Source organism: Peromyscus californicus, unplaced genomic scaffold (genome assembly GCF_007827085.1).
Source record: "Peromyscus californicus insignis strain IS unplaced genomic scaffold, ASM782708v3 Scaffold_11__1_contigs__length_118956290, whole genome shotgun sequence".
Classification (NCBI taxonomy): domain Eukaryota; kingdom Metazoa; phylum Chordata; class Mammalia; order Rodentia; family Cricetidae; genus Peromyscus; species Peromyscus californicus.
Window position 1 is genome coordinate 90,782,234 of NW_026294402.1, and position 18,182 is coordinate 90,800,415.

The window sequence follows — 18,182 nt, forward strand, 5'->3', positions numbered from 1 at the left end:
ATTACCCTAGTAATATGTTCATTTCTATAACAGAACTCTGATCCATGACTATGAAGGGCTTCTTAAATTTTTTCGTTTTCTTATTTATATTCCCTTTCTTATTGCTCTGGCCGAGGTTTCAAGCCTCATTTTGAAGCAAGAGTAATGAGAACGGACACGCTTATCTCACTCACTTTTTCCCCATTTAGTACACGGTTAGCTATCAATCTGTTGTACACGGCCTTTATGCTCCTTCTTTACTTGCTTTAAAAACGTATCAACGTGTAATTTTGTTAAAGGCTCTTCTGCACTGGCTGTTCCATCTGTGTTGTATTACACTGGCTGATCTGCACATGCTGAACCATCCTTAAGTTTTAGAATGAGACCCATTCAATCATGGTGTGATCATATATATACACACACACACACACACACACACACAACTAAATGTAGCTCTAGCTGGCCTTGAACTAAGTAGTTGAAGATGACCCTAAACCTAAGTGTTGGGACTACAGGCATGTGCCACCAAGCCTGGCTACTTGCCGTTTTTTTGTGTGTGTTTTCACATTAGTTCGTCAGTTATTTTCATCTCTAACTATAAAATTATAATGCTGACTGTGCCATTTCAATTCACACCTCTTTCTTCTCTCAGTTCCATTTCCACCGGCAGCTTCTGGTCTGCCTCTTTGCAGCGGTGGACCCCATAATGCATTTGAGAATCCATCTTGAACTAGGGCTCCCTAACTTTGCAGGCAGTGTGGTTCAGGATAGAGTTGAGAAGAGTATTGAATTTGGAAGGCAATGTTGTTTCTGCTCCAAAGAACTCTTCCTTGTTGTGTAAAATTTACATATCCAAGACTGAACTCCATCTCAAAAAAAAAATCAGAAAAAAGCAAAAAGATCCAAATAGTATGAAACAACAACATTCTTAAACAGAAGGCACAAAACATACTTAATAGAGGTTTAAACAAATTCCACCTTCTCAAATGTCAGTATGACATACTGACCTCACAATGCGTGCCAGATGCTGTCCCCAAAGAAGTCACATGACACAATGACACACTAAAGCATGAGCTTTTTAGTGTTAGGCTCAAAGCTGTCCCCCACCCCCACCCCAAATGGCAGTGCAGGTGACAATATCCTAAATAGGACTTTAGCTGAGTAAATGAGGATTGTTACTGGGTAAACAGAGGCCTAAAGGTGGATCTCTATTATCCAGGAACCTCCTTAATCTCACCTCCAAAGGTCAACTACCTCGGGGAAAGGGCATCTAGTTCCCTGTCAACATGAACAGCCTGTATCAGCTCAAAGACCCCCAACCCTGTTGACTGTCATATAAAAATATCTTACTTTTCAGTCATTTTGCTCTTCTTTCTGCCCATCCCCCACCTCCCACATAGCCTTGGCAGTTTGATTCTCAATAAACCTTTCTCTCCACCCATGGAGTGGTCAAGTTCAGTGGTTTCACTGCACCCTCACTTACATTTGGTGCTGAAACCCTGGACCTATCAGCCACTAAGGACCAAACTTCAAGTGAAGATGCAGATGGAGAATTAGGATCAAAGGATACTTGACAGTTTCTTTCTTCTTTTGGTTTTTTCAAGACAAGGTTTCTCTATAGCTTTGGAGCCTGTCCTGGATCTCGATCTATAGTCCAGGCTGGGCTTGAACTCACAGAGATCCACCTGCCTCTGCCTCCCGAGTGCTGGGATTACAGGCATGCGCCACCACCGCCCAGCGACAGTTTCTTTAAGAATATCCAATCATTCATTCATTGTGTTAAGAGCTTGCAGGGGAGTGTAGCACTTGGCACTTAGGTGGAGTAGAAAGGGACTCTACTTAGCTTTAGGCATTTTTTTTATTCTGGAGTCATGTACATTGGAAAGAGAAATCCAAAGTATGGCTCTCCTCCTTTAAAGAATAGCATGGGGCTGGAGAGATGGCTCAGAGGTTAAGAGCACTGACTATTCTTCCAGAGGTCTTGAGTTCAATTCCCAGCACCCACATGGTGGCTCACAACCATCTGTAATGAGATCTGGCACCCTCTTCTGTGTACATAATAAATAAATAAATGGCTACATATGAATTAAGAAAACTGAAATCAACCAACCAACCAATCCCTGTCCCAAGAATAAACCATTAAAAAGAATACTGGGGCCAGGTCGAGATGGCACACACCTTTAATCCCTTGGGAGGCAGAGGCAGGCAGAGCACTGAGTTGGAGGCCAGCCTGATCTATAGAGTGAGTTCCAGGATAGCCAGGGCTGTTACACAGAGAAACCCTGTCTTGAAAAATCTAAATAACAAAAACCCTGGTATTTATTACAAGTTTTAGTCCACACATGGCTAACATGAGAAACTCAGACACCTCTCCCCCACCCCCCAGTCTTCTTTGTTAACCCTAAACTCCCATGGAGTCACAGGGGCTGTTTTGCTTATTTAGGGGTATTCAGGGATTCTGAGGCACAAGGAAAAGATCTTAAGATCTGCTTCGCCTTTGGGGGTGTAAGTCATCTCTATCCTAGTCTTTGGTGCTGCAATATGTATTCTTTCAATAACTTGTCAACACAGCACAATACGGCCAAATGCTGACATCTACACGGATGAGGTGCTGAGGATATATAGACCCACAGGGTCTGAACCCTTAGAGACTTTACTGCTGTCTCTTTTTTTAAGAGCAGAAAGGCCTTCTTTAAAAAGTCGAACAGGCTCAGTTCTGAGTTGCTTGCCGAGACAGAGTGGAGTATATTCTCCCGTGTCCCTTCACAGTGACGGGAGCTAAACTGATGATGAACACCGCAGGTCACAGAGAGAAGTCTGGTGAACAGACAGTGACAAGTGAGAATGTAGCCTGGTCAAGTGCAAGCAAAGCCCAGGGGCTTCAGCCGCTGTTGCTGGAGTCTTCCATTAGTACATCGCCCACAGACAAGCAAGGAGCAGACGTTTTAAGTGTAAGTAAGGTCTCACAAAGAACAGACAGGCTTCTTGTACTTTATTTGAGTTATTTTCAAACAACAGTTACAAAAGGTTTTAATTTTTATAATACTCTTCATAAGAAAATAAAATTTAAATAAAAATACATTCTCAACAATACAACATGGTTACACAAATTCACTATATTACGTTTTGATAACTTACATTTTCAAACTAGACACTGTAAAAACCAATATTTACTAACAACATATTAATTCCCGGGTTAAAAATGGAAGCAGATAACATCAATCAAGATCAGTAATTTAACTCTAGAATGAGTTTTGTTTTTGTCACATATGTGAGGACCAGAAAGCTCTGCTGAGTCTGTTTTTATAGGCTATTCAACAGTACTTAAAGCAAATTAGAAGGTGCGTTCACTTAAAAGAAATCTGTTTTTAAAACATGGCTTGAATGAGCTTTTCCAGTAAAAGACTGAAATCAGGCCTTGGAAACACAAACAAAAGCCACAACCATCAGTCATGGGATGTTTTCTGTTGGTAAAAGAAGAGCCCAGTTTTGACTCTTCACTATTACCCGTGAATTAAAAACATGTTTCAAAAAAAAAAAATAAAAACATGTTTCTTTGGTAAACAAAATAGTTTGAGTTGATAAGTTATATTCCTGGGAGTAAAAACCTTTGCTATTGCCCACTGTCTTATCAGATGATGATTTAAAACAAAGCTAAAAAAATATACAACATATCCCATACTCTGAGTATTGGATGGACACAGCTCCATGAAGCTCAGAGCTAGTGAGCATCTCTGGTAAGTCTCTCCCCATCATCTTCTTCTGTCCTTTCTGGGGTCTCCAGGTTTTAGGGAGAGGCCAGCTGCCATATATTTTTTTCCAAATGCTCTTTGTAAAAGGCAGAGACAGAAGATCATGGAATTGAGACTCAAAGTACTCAAGAGCCCAACAAAGGAGAAGGCCCTTAGAAGGGCCTTGATTGTCGTAAGGTCCTGTGGACATGATTTCTGACTGGAAAAGACTTAACCTAAGGAAAATTAGTTGTATATTTCTCTCTTTATACTGTGCTAAGCTGTCCAATTAATTCCAGTCAATTTGGCTGTTTAAAGGGTCATGTCAATAACAGAACTAGAAGACTGAGCTCTCAGAGTTATATATGTACATAGCTTTGGCCTTTTTGATACTATGATCTTTAAAAATATTTATAATTGGAGTTTAATATTAGAAATGTTAGGGGTGTGGCATGTGCCTTTAATTCCAGGACATAGGAGGTGGAGGCAGAGGCAGGTGGATCTCTGTGAGTTCTAGGCCAGCCAGGGATACATAGTGAGCCTTTGTCTCAAAACAACAACAAGAAATTATTAGGAAATAGTTCCTTTTGCGGGGAGAAAATCACTAAAGAGTCTTGAACTCTTTTATCCAGACCACTCACGTCCTTTTAAGGTACATTTTGGAGAATCTAAGTAGGAATTTTAATATGAAGTTCATGAGAAATGTATTAAATGGCTAATTTTTTAACATCTACAACACAGTGTAGTTAATGGGATCTCTAAGTCTGTCAGACTCTTCTAAACTTTATCATGGGCTAGGAGTCACAATCAAGCACAATTCAGGCCTGTGCTAACTCTTAAAAATCTGTTGTAGATTATTATTTTAAGATGTGTTACATTTGTTTATTCTGTGGAACATCTGTTTAATGAGATGCAAGGATGTGTTGCATTCTTTTATGTTGCATTTGTTTAACTCTGTGAAGCTGTGTTATTTTGCCTGTCTAAAACACCTGATTGGTCTAATAAAGAGCTGAATAGCCAAAAGCTATGCAGGAGAAAGGATAGGAGGGTCTGGAACGCAGAGAGAATAAATAGGAAAAAAGAGGGATCAGGAAGCAAGAGAGATCAAGGAGCAAGAAAAGAAGCCACCCAGCCAGCCATGGAGTAAGAGTGAAATAAGATTACAGAAGAAAGAAAAGGAAAAAGCCCAGAGGCAAAAGGTAGACGAGATAATATAAGAAAAGCTGGCTAGAAATAAGCCAAGGTAAGGCTGGGCATTCATAAGTAATAATAAGTATCCATGTGATTAATGTGGGAGCTGGGTGGCAGGCCCCCCAAAAGAGCAAAGAGTAAAAATAACAACAAAAGTCATTTAGAAAAATACATTTTTGTCATGATTTTTTTATGGGACAACTCTGTGTTAAAAAAATTTTAAAAATTACTTAATAACAATGTAAAAACAATTACCTAGCAACAACGTAATTGGCAAATATATTCTGAAATACAGCTTAAGCTCAACAAAATAGAAAAATCACAGCTAGTTAAACTTACACCAATAAGTCACAGTTTTCAACAGGAACATGTGTAAATACCCCAAGGTTCAAAGTACTACACTTAGAAAATGTTCTGAATTAAAAAAGACAAGTAAGTACCATGGTTTAATACTGATGAAGCCAAGTGCATCATTGCTCTCCAGGGTGGCACTTGCTTCAATTGCTTATTTACAGTTAGGGTTTTTAGGACCCACATAGAGCAAGGAAAAACAGGATTTCAGCAGTTGCTGACCCTAATTCCATTCAGCTAGCAGGCAATAAGGAAACAGCAATAAAATACAAACATTTTCAGGAAAGCACTGTTCTAGGCTTAAACACTGATCATTCAACTGATCATAAAAGATAGATACCATGGAGTATCTAAACTACAATCTGGAATGTGCCAGATTATTAAAGTGCGCCAAGTGACTGTTCTCGCATTAGAGCAGGACCTAACACTATACGGAGGGCATCCTTACACACCCTTACTATGACATGAACAGCAGGCAAGGTCAAGTGATTTTCTCACCACCTGCACTATTCTCTTCTGGTTGGGAAGAGATGCCTTCAGGAGTAATTTTAAACTGATTCTCAAATTAAGAAAATGAGTACCTGATATTTAAAACAATGAAAAACATTTTAGTGGTCTCATTTTATTCATCTGCCATCACTCATTCCAAATGTAAACATGGTGCACACAGGAGCACATATTCCCTGATATCTGTGTACTCTGACACCTGTGACAAGGCAAGACATCCACCAGCTTTCAAGAGAGTTGTGAGGTCTTCGTCTCTGTCTCTATTATCTGCAATGGCTAACACAACACAGGAAAAAAAGGTTTCGTTTTTTTCGTCTTTTTCTTTTTGGAGATGGAGGGTCCAGATGAACTCAATGAAAAGTTCTGAACTGACAATGGACTGGGATTTTCTAGTAAAACACAATGTTGGCAGTATAGAGCAGGCACTAATGGTAGTGAAAATGAGTCCACACAATAGGGTGCTACAAGCAGAGATGCTTTCTTACTCTGAAGTGCTCCCTTTATTACAAAGCTTCTTAGGAACCTTCCTTAGAAAGATTCTATCAAAAAGAAGTTGCAATGATATGGATTTGGATGCATGAATTTGAAGGAAGCCCTGGGTTTCAAATTCTCTAGTAATAACCTCATCAATATCAGAATTCTCAAACAGTTAATTTTAACCATTAAATATTAAATACAACGTGAAAGCAGGTATCATCAAAGCCAATGTCTGCTCTTACATACTATGAACACAGTTGGGTGAATTAAAAACTCCATGAAAAAGAGTATTTTCCAGTTCTCCATTAGCTGGTCGAACTATGATATTTTCCCAACAATTGGATTTTCCCTATAAAACAGTGAAAGAAAAACTTTTTAAAAGAAATATACAAATTAAAGACATGACATATACAGAACCCATCAAGCACTTCTAATTTTCCTTGCACTTTCACATACTGAGTCTTGCTTTATTAATGCAACAAGTATTACTGATCATTTACTACATTTCAGGCACTATTCTAGAAGCTAAGGGTACAGTACTTAACAAAACAGACACATAATTCATGGAACTCACCTGATGGCGTAGGAAAAGAAAATAGGCAAATATTTAGTACAAGAGGGTTTGGTTGTTCATTGTTGCCCTCCACCCCCCAGTGCTATATGCTAGTCAAGCACACTAGCACCAAGCTATTTCTTAGCCCAAGTCTCCCCTCCCCCAATTAAAGAAAGAAAAAAGATGTGTGAAGTACACTGTCAGGGGCAGTAGGGTGGGCAGTAAGCAAGAGTACCACCAGGAGCTGAGCTGGTGCTTTTTAATAGAGAACAATAAAGCTGGTCAGGGTATAGTATGCATAGAGGATGAGGTAACACACATATATGGATATATATGTGTGTTTTTCAAGACAGAGTTTCTCTGTGTAACAGTCTAGATATCCTGGGAACTCAATCTATAGACCGGGCTGGCCTTGAACTTGCAGAGATTCGCCTGCCTCTGCCTCCCGAATGCTGGGATTAAAGGCTCGGCCACCATGCTTGGCAGTGAGGTACTATTTAAGGATGGTCAAGCCTTGGCTAGGAACTTCCAAGGGCTCCAGGAAAATTAGATTAACCCTTGTTGGAAGAGATTCAATTACACTAATGAAGAAAATACAGAATTAGGATGTTTACAATACAACCTTTGTAATGTACTAAGATTTCTGTTCAGGAAGAATGTATTTATACCAATAAAACTGATTTTTCTTATTCAGAAATACAAAAACACTGTCATAATTTTCAAAGATTATTTAAAATAGTGCAACAAGGATTCCAAGTCCTCCCACTAACGGTGTGGGAGCTTGGGCAAGACACTCATCTTCTTTGTACTTTAACTTTTCTACGTATAAATTAGGAAGGAAACCATCCTAGGCTGACATGAGCTCAATGACAGAGGGACACTGACTGTGGAAAACACTATGATTTGCTGGTCTGTGAAGCCAACCTTCCTACCCATGGTGTTACTAGCAGAACCCTGGTGACAGTGGAGACCTGTTAGACAGGGAAGGCTGGCGGTTACTCTAGACAAGCTTCTTTCCTCTCAGTAGGGAAGGAATAGTCTTTTCTTTTTCTGCCTGTGGAGTTTTTTAGAAAAGAAAGTGGGGCTCTGAACTACTATGGCTCATCTGATACCCTACGAGAAAAGCTTCAAGATTTAGATTACCTTAGTGCTATACAGTTCCCAATGACAATGCCCAGCTCCTGCATCAACTGTCTGTACAGCTTGGTCTTCCCTGGTGAGACTAAGAACTTCCCTCAGGAGCCTGTTACTCGCTGCTGAGAGTAATCTAACTGACAGTGTGTCCAGTGCCGAGTGTGGCACCCTGAGAGGAAGCAGCTCCCAGTGCAGGCCGGCTGTTGCTGTCCATACCCATCTCACCTTCTCTATCTCAGATGCAGATGAAGCCCTGGGAATCAACTATCGAGTGCTTTCACGCACTGCCACAGCTTGCTTGCTTTGCCATTCATTATAAACATACTGTGTTGTGAGAAACGGAGAGACAATACAAACAAAAAGAAAAAAGCTACTAATCTTTCAAGGAGTGAATTACAACCAACCGTGACATTCAAAGCAGGGATAGTGTATAGCACCAGCATCCTGCAATGACAGCTGAACCGAACATGCAAAGGAGTGATGGGGAGTACCCACAGGAGAAGGCTGGGTCCTCATAGACCGGCAGCGGCAGCCTGCTGAGGGTACTCACTTGCTTCCGTATTTTGCACTACTTGATCTTTTCTTTCTGTATTTCTCGTGAGGCTCATCTAGCTTCTCTATGATGCTTTTTATTTGCTGAATTGTCTTAAAGGTCGTAACAGAATCCTCAATTGTGAAGTTACAATAATCAGGCTCTTTCTGTGGCCCCTGATAGACTGCTATAGTTCCACAAGCCTCTGTAAAGAACAATGAAATACGATCAGAAAACTAAATTCTACAAATGTAATCTGTCATATAATTAAAAAAATTTTTGAAGTTTTTAAGGGAGAGATTTTCTTTGACTATACAGTAACAGTTTTATTAAATAGAACCATCACATTTACATGACAATGGTAATTTTATTTCATGAATAGCCAAGATAAATGCCCCCTTTGATGGTTCATGAATTTCATTATCAGTAACTTAGTAAATCTATAAATATTTTCAATTAAAAAAAAGATCAAAGAAATAACTCAGAAATTAGTAATGAAGATCATGGTTTTATAAAAGTAGAGTGTGTGTTTACCTTCCATTTTCTGCAGCTTAAGTAAACTGAGGGTAAAAAGGGAATAAATTCTTTCTGTTTCTCTGTCTTCATCGATATCTATCTGGATGTCTGCAGGAATACCTCTATGATAAAAAGAAAATTAAAGACATTGGAAAAGTTTTCTTAGTTAACATGAGAAAGAGTTTTCATGAATTGAGACTAAACTAGATTTAGAATTTTGGGAAAAGGACCTCAGAAATTAGTTACTGAGATAATTAAACAGGATCACAAGATTTCGTTGTTACGGATTCAAGTCTTGAAGAGAATTTTGAAGTAGAATATTTTTTAAAGTATTTTTTTAATGTGTATGTGTGTATCTGTGCACGTGTGTGGGTATCTACAGAGGCTAGAAGAGGGCATCAGATTTCCTGGAGCTGGAGTTACATAGGTTCTGGAACTGCACTGGGGTCCTTCTACAAGAGAAGCAAGCATTCTTAACCACTCCCCAGTCCCAATAAAATCATTTTTATAATCTATGGTTTTTCACAGAAACAATGCATTAATAATAAAATCTACAGGGCAACAATGGCTACTCCATAATATCTAAAACAGAATGTTTAGTGAACTTGTTGGATACAGTTTTAGATTTTATTTTTATTATTTTTAATTGTATGTTTGGGTGTGTGCATGTGAGTACAGGTGCCTGAGGAAGCTGCAGGCATTGGATACCTTGGAGTTGGAGATGTAGGTTAAGTTGAGAGCTGCTTAATGTAGGTGATGGGAACCAAACTTGGGTCCTCTGAAGAATAGTAAGTGCTCTTCACTGCTGAGCCATCTCTCTAGCCCCTCTTTGCATCTTGCTCAGGCTTGAGATGCTTATTTCTCTTCTTTCAATGGTGTGTGTTGATGATGCAGTGGAACATTGCTCATAGTTGGCAAATGCTCTACCATCAACCTTTAATCTGGCCCTCCAGACCTGTGCTACAATCTAAACTCCCACCCCCAGACTGTACAACCATTATTAATTTCAGAGTATTTTCATCAGCCACAAAAGAAACTTTGTACTCATTATCAGTCTCCATTCTCCCATCCATCCAGTCCCCGGCCACCACTAATTTGCATTATGTGTCTATGAATTTACTATATATTTTATTTTTTGTGGTACTAGGATCCAACCAAAGTTCTTGTGTGTATCATGTAAACACTCTACCACTAGGCAACAACCCCAGCCCTTCTAGACACCCTTACAGAAATATTTTCAAACGACATGTGGCCTTTCTGTGTAGTTACTTTTACTGAGCTTGTTTTCACACCCATACCCACTGTATGGACAGACATTTTGAGTCAGCATTTCTTTCATCAGAAAGGAACTTACGCAGTACATGGCTTGCAGCCTGGGGTGGTTTCACTTGTCTCCTGGCAGCAGAGCCAGTTCCCATTGAGATATGCTGAGGGATGGAAAGAACTGAGCCTGTTGTGGTTGCATCTGCTCACCCTGCACAGCACATCTATCCACTCGTTAGCTTCCACACAGTTATTTGCTTGGACGTAGAGTGTTTTCTCTGTATGGATCACTTGGAACATCTTTATTGGTAATAAAGACAGGAAGTTAAAAAAGTCTTAAAATCAACAGACAGTACACAGAGTAAGTACTTAGAAAGAGACCTGGCTGCCTGGCTAAGTAATGGCTGCTAATGTATCTTTAGAGTTGTTATTCTCTAAGCAAGTCAGGGCCTGTGGTGGTTTGAGGGAAAATGGTCCCCAAAGGGAATGGCACTATTAAGAAGTGTGGTGCACGTCTTTAGTCCCAGCACTCGGGAGGCAGAGGCAGGTGGATCTCTGTGAGTTCGAGGCCAGCCTGGGCTACAGAGTGAAACCCTGTAGCTACACAGAGAAACCCTGTCTTGAAAAACAAAAAACAAACAAAGAGGTGGCCTTGTTGGAGGAAGTATTTCACTGTGGGGGTAGGCTTTGAGGTGTTCTATGCTCAAGCTACACCCAGTGAGAGAGACTACTTCCTGTAGCCTGCAAGATGTAGGACACTCAGCTACTTATCCAGCACATGTGCTTGCATGCTGCCATGTCCCACACCATGATGATAATGGACTCAATCTCTGAATGCAAGCCACCCGATTAAATGCTTTCCTTTATAAGAGTTGCCGTGGCCGGGCGGTGGAGGCACATGCCTTTAATCCCAGCACTCAGGAGGCAGAGGCAGGTGGATCTCTGTGAGTTCGAGGTCAGCCTGGTCTCCAAAGCAAGTTCCAGGAAAGGTGCAAAGCTACACAGCAAAACCCTGTCTCAAAAAACCAAAAACCAAAAACCAAACAAACAAAAAAAAGAGTTGCCGTGGTCATGGTGTGTTTTCACAGCAGTAGAGATCCTAACTCAGAGTCTTAGTTGATGGTATAAGGAGCAGAACAATATAAACTGTGGGTGTCACACATATCCAAAGGAAAGGCCACTGTCTGAGTAAGAACAAAGACAGGTAATTTTCGATGTAGGAGTAGTGTGAGGAAAGACAAAGCAGTGGGGAGACAGTGGGGTCAGGGATGCCATCCTGGTGACTGGAGGGTCCTGCCTGAGTGGCAATAGTAGACATAAGTTGGGACATTACTTAGAGATCTGAATGGCAAATATTAAAATAACTTACACACAACAATTTAAAATGCTTTCAATATTTATACAACTTACATTTTTCTTGTTGAAAGAACTTTCTTCCAGTTTTTCCACAGCAAGAATGTTTTTCACTGGAATAGTGTAAATTGCATCTTTGCCTAAATAAGAAAAGATGACAAAATTAAAAGAATTACTGTAATAATTACAAAGGTAAGATGTGAATTCTGTAAGGTTAATTCCACTTGCTGGTAGAAGCATATGCATCTACAGTAGACTTCTGGATGGTTTGTATATAATACAGAACAGGAGTTTTGACTGCATTCTATAAAATGCCCTCTTTTTCCATATAGATGAAAATATTTTCAAAGAAAAGCATGTGAATAAATTTGATCTTTATGTAGAAAATTATTTTCTACGCTATTTCAAATTGGTAACACTAATTATATGGAGGCTGAAAGAACTAATGTGCCTAGTGATAAAGACCCACCTAGAGGCCCAAGCATGGGAACTGACCTAAGCAGTGAATACAACTATTAGATTCTTTTGTTTTGTCATCTTAACATTTCATTACAGGATTATCCCTCAAAACAAAAACATTTAGTATGTGTGCACGTGTAGGGAACCAAGTCCAAGACATGATGCAGAATAGGCAGGTGCACTAGCACTGACCTACATCTCTACCCCTAAAACATGCTTAATTTTATTATTTTATGTGTATGAGTGTTTTCCCTGCATGTATATAAGTGTACCACATATGTGCCCAGTGCCCTCAAAGGTCAGAAGAAGGCTTTGGATCCCCTGGGACTGGAGTTACAGATGGTTGCAAGCCACCATGTCAGTGCTGGGAATTAAACTCAGGTCCTCTATAAAAACAAGTGCTCTTAACCACTGTGGTAGTTTGAATGTAACTGCCCCTATAAGCTCACAGGGAATGACACTAGTAGGATGTGTGACCTTGTTGGAGGAAGTGTGTCACTGTGGAGGTGGGCTTTGAGGTCTCATATATATGCTCAAGCCATGCTCAGTGACTCAGTTTACTTCCTGTTGACTGTGGGATCAAGATGTAGCTCTTTCTCCACTCTCAGCTCCTTCTCCAGTACGATGTCTGACTGCAGGCCGTCATACTCCCAGCAGCTACGATAATGAACTAAACCTCTGAAACCATAAGTTACCCAACTAAATGTTTTCCTTTATAAGAGTTGTCTTGGTCATGGTGTCTCTTCACAGCAATAGAAACCCCAACTAAGACCTGAATTTTTGAATTATGTTTAATTTACTTATTTTGTTTTTTGAGACAAAGTCTCTCTATGTAGCCCTGGCTGTTCTGGAACTCAATATGTAGACCAGGCTGGCCTGAGGTTTCTATCTAAGGCCTCATACTCATAGGGATCCACCTGCCTCTGATCCCCAAGTGTTGGGATTAAAGGTATGTATCACCATGCCCAGCCTTGTTTAAATTTTTTAAAATTACATTTTATTTTAGGGTTTGTGTATGTGTAGGTGCACGTACATCAACTATAGGACATGTGTGGAAGTCACAGGACAAATGGCAGAAGTTAGTTCTCTCTTACCATGTGGTTCCCAGACACTGAACTCAGCTTGTCAATCTTGGTAGCACACACCTCTACCCACTGACCCATCTTGCCAGCCCTAAAACATGTTTTTAATTAAACATATTGTTCAGCTGACTAGCTAGTACTATAAAGTTTACTTTAGGAGATGCTGGAGATAAACATGAACATTTTATCCAGAAGAGTGAATTCTTAACTGTTTAAGGGTTTTGAAATGTAGGCAAAGGAATTTGAGTTTGTTAAAGGGCCTCCTGCTAACATGGCCTAAGGTGATACGTGTCATTATAGGTTACCCGTACTCATCCAGCTGTAGAGGCTATTGACAAATACACTACTGACTTCTGGTCATTTTGTAATGGTACTTTTACAGCATCAGAGTTTTGTTTTTATTTCTTCAAGCTTTTCTTTAAGGATGTGTGGGTTGAAATACAGAAAACTAAAAACATTCTATTTTATACTGTTCAAAGGATTAATGCTGTGGCTTTAATTTGGTTAATTGTGTTTTTGTTGTTGCTGTGAATAAAGACGTTGATACAAAATAGTTGTTCAGTCAAGTCTCCTGGCACAAAACCTAAAATTTAAGGTAATTTAAATAGATGTGACACATATTTTTAAAAGATATATACTGAATGTCTACTATATGCCAGGTACTGCCCTAATAATTTAAGGCAGAGCAATAAATAGAAAACAGGTCCTTAGTAGACTCTGTGTTGAGTTCTGAAAAGACTGGTAGAGAAATATTAACTAAAGGTGAATGCTATGATAAAAACAAGTTGAAGTGATGTAATCAAATGTAACTGGAAAGTTACTTGAAATTGGGCAGTTAAGGAGAACTTCCCTGTGGAAATAACATTTACATTAAAAAATACCAATCATACATGGGGACAAAAGAAAAGATTATCAGCAGTCTTCTGGAAGCAAATAAAAGTTGTGAGGATACAAGGTAGGGCAGGAAGAGAGTAAGTGATGAAAGTCACAGGTAGGAGTAGTTAGGGAGAGCTTCAAGTCAGTGCCAGTGGACACAGGGCTGAATCGGAGACATATCAGGATGATCAACAGATGAGTGACATCCGGAAGAGCTGGGCCAAACACTCACAGGCTAGTGAAGAAAGGCTGCAGAACAGTGCAATGCCATAACCTGCCCCTCTCTCATGATCACTGTGGGTATGTTACTGAACACTCAGGTAGGTGAATGGACTGTAAAACACAAAGATGAGCAAACTGCCAGGGCAATTACCAAGTAGATAAGGGAAATCTGCTGTGGGATGGTCTGTATGTCAAATGTGTTACTGATTGGTCAATGAATAAATCACTGATTGGCAGTGGCCAGGCAGGAAGTATACAGAGAGGAAAATTGAGAGGACAGGAAGCTGGGAGGGGAGACACTGCCAGCCGCCATCAGGACAAGGAAGATGTAAAGTACCGGTAAGCCACAAGCCACGTGGCAAGGTATAGATTAATAGAAATGGATTAATTTAAGCTGTAAGAACAGTTAGCAAGAAGCCTGCCACGGCCATACAGTTTGTAACCAATACAAGTCTCTGTGTTTACTTGATCGGGTTTGAGCGGCTTGGGACTGGCGGGTGAGAGAGATTTGCCCTGATTGTGGGCCAGGCAAAAAAACTTTAACAACAGAAATCAGCATTCTAAAGGAGAAACATGCATACAGGATAACATCTGAGGAATCAGAAGTGCTATGAATTGAGGGGCAGAGGAGACATATGTCTTTGGGTACCAGTCTACAAAGGACATTAGAAGGTCTAGCCAGAGAATTTAAAAATATTCATCCTTTAGATTTGTTAAATATATAAAACATGTCCATACTCTTAACATTGTTGTGTTTATTCATTTGGGACAAATTCTAATACTGCAAGTGTAGAGAAAGCATACTACTCGTAAGAACATCTTCATTCTTCTTATATATCTCCATTTCCATTTGGTGTTATTTCTCTTCACCTTGGAAGACTCTCCTTTAGAATCTCCTACCATGAGGACTGTTCACAATCAATCCCCATCTTTTATTTATTGAAAGGATATTTTCATATTTGATGAAAAATTTTTACTAGGCTATTTCTAAGTTAATTTTTTTCAGTACTTTAAAGATAACATTCTACTGTCTTTGGTTCTGATTGCTTTCTAGGAAAAGCTAATAGTCAAATGTACTGTTGCTCTTCTGTATGCATAGTAATGTATTCTTTGTTCCTGTTTACAAAGTTTTATCTTTGTCTATCATATTCCTATTTCTAAGCACTCAGCCTATCTAGGACACACCCCACTGCATTTTTCTCTCTTGACTATGTTTGCTGTTTCAAGCTGTCAACATTTCACTGTATACTGAAAACAGATTTAATTACCATCCCTAAAACATTTGTATTGGTAACTGATCTCCTTGAGCTATAATTTGTTCATGTTATACACTGTTCTTTTACAAATTTTCAGTTAGTGCTCCCCATTAGCCTCTCTGAATTTTTCTTCTTACCTAAGTATCTACTCAGTTAAGGATTTCAGGGCAGTTCACACACAATCTGAAGGATCCCTTCTCTTGTTTCCTCAATTTCCAGGCTTTCTGGAAACCTTCAAACTTGATCCTTTGACACCTGAAGCCAAACAATATGTTTTTGCATGAATTTAGCTATCTTTTTGTAGTGCTTTTGTAGGTGGTCATGACAATAGAAATCTTAGCCAGAATGATTCTTTTCTTACAAGGGTCAAATTCTTCAGTTAGCTGTCTAACATTATGAGAGTGTTAGTTTGTATCAAATTCTCCATTACTACCAGAACTCTATGTGTGTGTATTTAAAAGACAAGCTCTCATACAACCCAGGTTGGCTTTGAACTCATCACATAGCCAAGTAATTACCTGAATTTCTGATTCTCTTGCCTCTATTTCCCGAGTGCTGGGATTACAGATGTGGGCTGCCACTCCGAGTTTAGGTCGTGCTGCTGCTGAAAGCAGGGCTTTGTGCATGTCAGCTTGAGCAATCTATCAACTCAACTACATCCTCAGTTCTCATGTGTCTATTTATAAAAAGGTAATACCATCCTTTTAGTTGCTTTTGCCCAAATCCTCAAAATGTTTCTTTACTTTTTTTCCCCCTCACTCCTCATATGTAACTCCCAGATTCTCTGAGTACTACCTTTAAAGTAGATTCAGAATGTCATTGTTCTTACTATCCCTACTGCTATCAACTGGTCCAAGCCAGTATCTTCTGTGCCTTGGATTATTGTAATTAAAAAAAAATTTGTCTTATTGTCTATCAGTACTAACTGTAAGTTGAATAAGAACTGGGTTTTAGTACGTCTTCTTCACTACTGTTCTGTCCTGCACCTCTGGCATATAGTAGGTACCCAGTAAAATATGTTTAGCTGAATATATTTGCATAACTGAGTTAATGATTTATTTGGTTCTTCAGCTATTAAGAAACACACACACACACACACACACACACACACACCCTGGAGAGCCTCATGTTGGAAAACATGAGCAGGTAAAAGTCCAGTCAACCTAAATGTACTGAGAGTGTATGCTTAGGGAAGCTGTATAAACTGTATGTACCTACAGATACTAGGTCTCAAGAACATACAATATCTAAGCAAATCCCACAGAAGTATTTCAAAGATGGGTTTACTACAAATTTCACTAGTAAACTTGGTTAAAACTTCAGAATCCGTAGTGGTTACTGAAGTAACTCAGGCAACAGCATATTTGAAGACCTGGTGTTCTTTGAAGAATATTTACTAACTGCTTTTATGTTAGTAACATACTTGTTACCACTAAAAATCTTAGAGAGCAGGGGAAGAGAGATGAAATGTAATGGCCCGTGTGCTAGATGTTCCTATTAAATAGGCAGCTAAGTGGCTAGAGACCTAAAATGACATCAATGAAGAGTTGACACTTGATCTGAGGCTTATAGGACATCAGATCATAGACCTGAAGAAGGAAAGATTTCTAGGTAGAGTATATACAGAACCATGGACATAAAAATTGTACATTAAAGAAACCATAAGAGCTAGTCTGGTGAAGTCCCATAATGAATGCAACATGAGGCTGTATGAGACATGAAGAAGCTGGAATATCAGCAGCTCACTTGACTCCATCACATAACAAAAGGCAATGATGAGATTATAGTAATTTAAACTGTACAAAGCAAACACAAGAACACAAAAAGCACAGCAGTCTAAGATGTTTAGCTGGAAAAAATAGCAACACCCACTCTCAGGGACTCTGAAAATACAGTAACTAGGGCACTATATATAAAACTAACATTACCAATGATCATCCCAAGTCAACCAGAAAATGTTAACTTATGTTCAATGAATTCTTTTTTAGAAGGCAGGAAAGCATGTAATACATTTTGGAAAAATCCATCAAAATAGTTAAAACAACAATCATGAATGCTTAGAACTGCATGCTTTGGTAAACAATCTCACAATCTCATTTGTGTATTTCCTCGAACACAAAAACAACAAAGCTCCAATATATCCATTCTCATGGTTCCAATAGTCTAATTCTATGAAGTCTATCCCTTTACCATCAGTGGATAGAACAAAGACCAAATTTGACAACTGTAGGTGTACGTTGGGCTTACGAGGTCCATGAAATTCATATGCAAATTCCATGTCTATGTGTATATACGTGGGATTCTCAGAAGAAAGGCACCATGATATCTGACTTAAAGGATGTTATAACCAGCAGACTTTGAAATACTGGCTTGGACTAGACAGTGCTTTAACTGAGGAAGAACTAACTTGTTTATTCAACTCATATTTTATTTAATGGCACTATTATTATTACTCCTGGTTTTTGTTTGTTTGTTTGTTTGAGACAGAATCTCTCCATATGTAACCCTGGCTGTCCTAGAACTCACTATGCATAGACCAGGCTAGCTTCGAATTCTGCCTCTGCTAGGATTAAAGGAGCACTACCATGCCTGGCTTACTAGTAGTATTAATATAAACATAATGAACAACAATGCTATCCCATAGGTGAGAATATTTATTTATTTGGTTTTTCGAGACAGGGTTTCTCCATGTAATAGTCC

At 39.3% G+C, this 18,182-nt stretch overlaps 1 protein-coding gene across 4 annotated transcripts in view; it reads right to left on the bottom strand.

The window, feature by feature from the left end:
- Window positions 1-2,954: 2,954 nt before the first annotated feature.
- The window catches only part of Rasa2 (RAS p21 protein activator 2), a 119,850-nt gene continuing 104,622 nt past the window's right edge, over window positions 2,955-18,182 (bottom strand). For all 4 annotated transcript variants that reach the window (XM_052717502.1, XM_052717482.1, XM_052717511.1 and 1 more), the window contains 5 exons: window positions 11,645-11,727; window positions 10,326-10,534; window positions 8,990-9,093; window positions 8,474-8,660; window positions 2,955-6,585 (listed from right to left, as the gene is read on the bottom strand). In XM_052717502.1, the coding sequence (XP_052573462.1) occupies window positions 6,555-6,585; window positions 8,474-8,660; window positions 8,990-9,093; window positions 10,326-10,534; window positions 11,645-11,727 (614 nt within the window). In that variant the 3' untranslated portion in view covers window positions 2,955-6,554. The remainder of the gene's footprint in view (window positions 6,586-8,473; window positions 8,661-8,989; window positions 9,094-10,325; window positions 10,535-11,644; window positions 11,728-18,182) is intronic.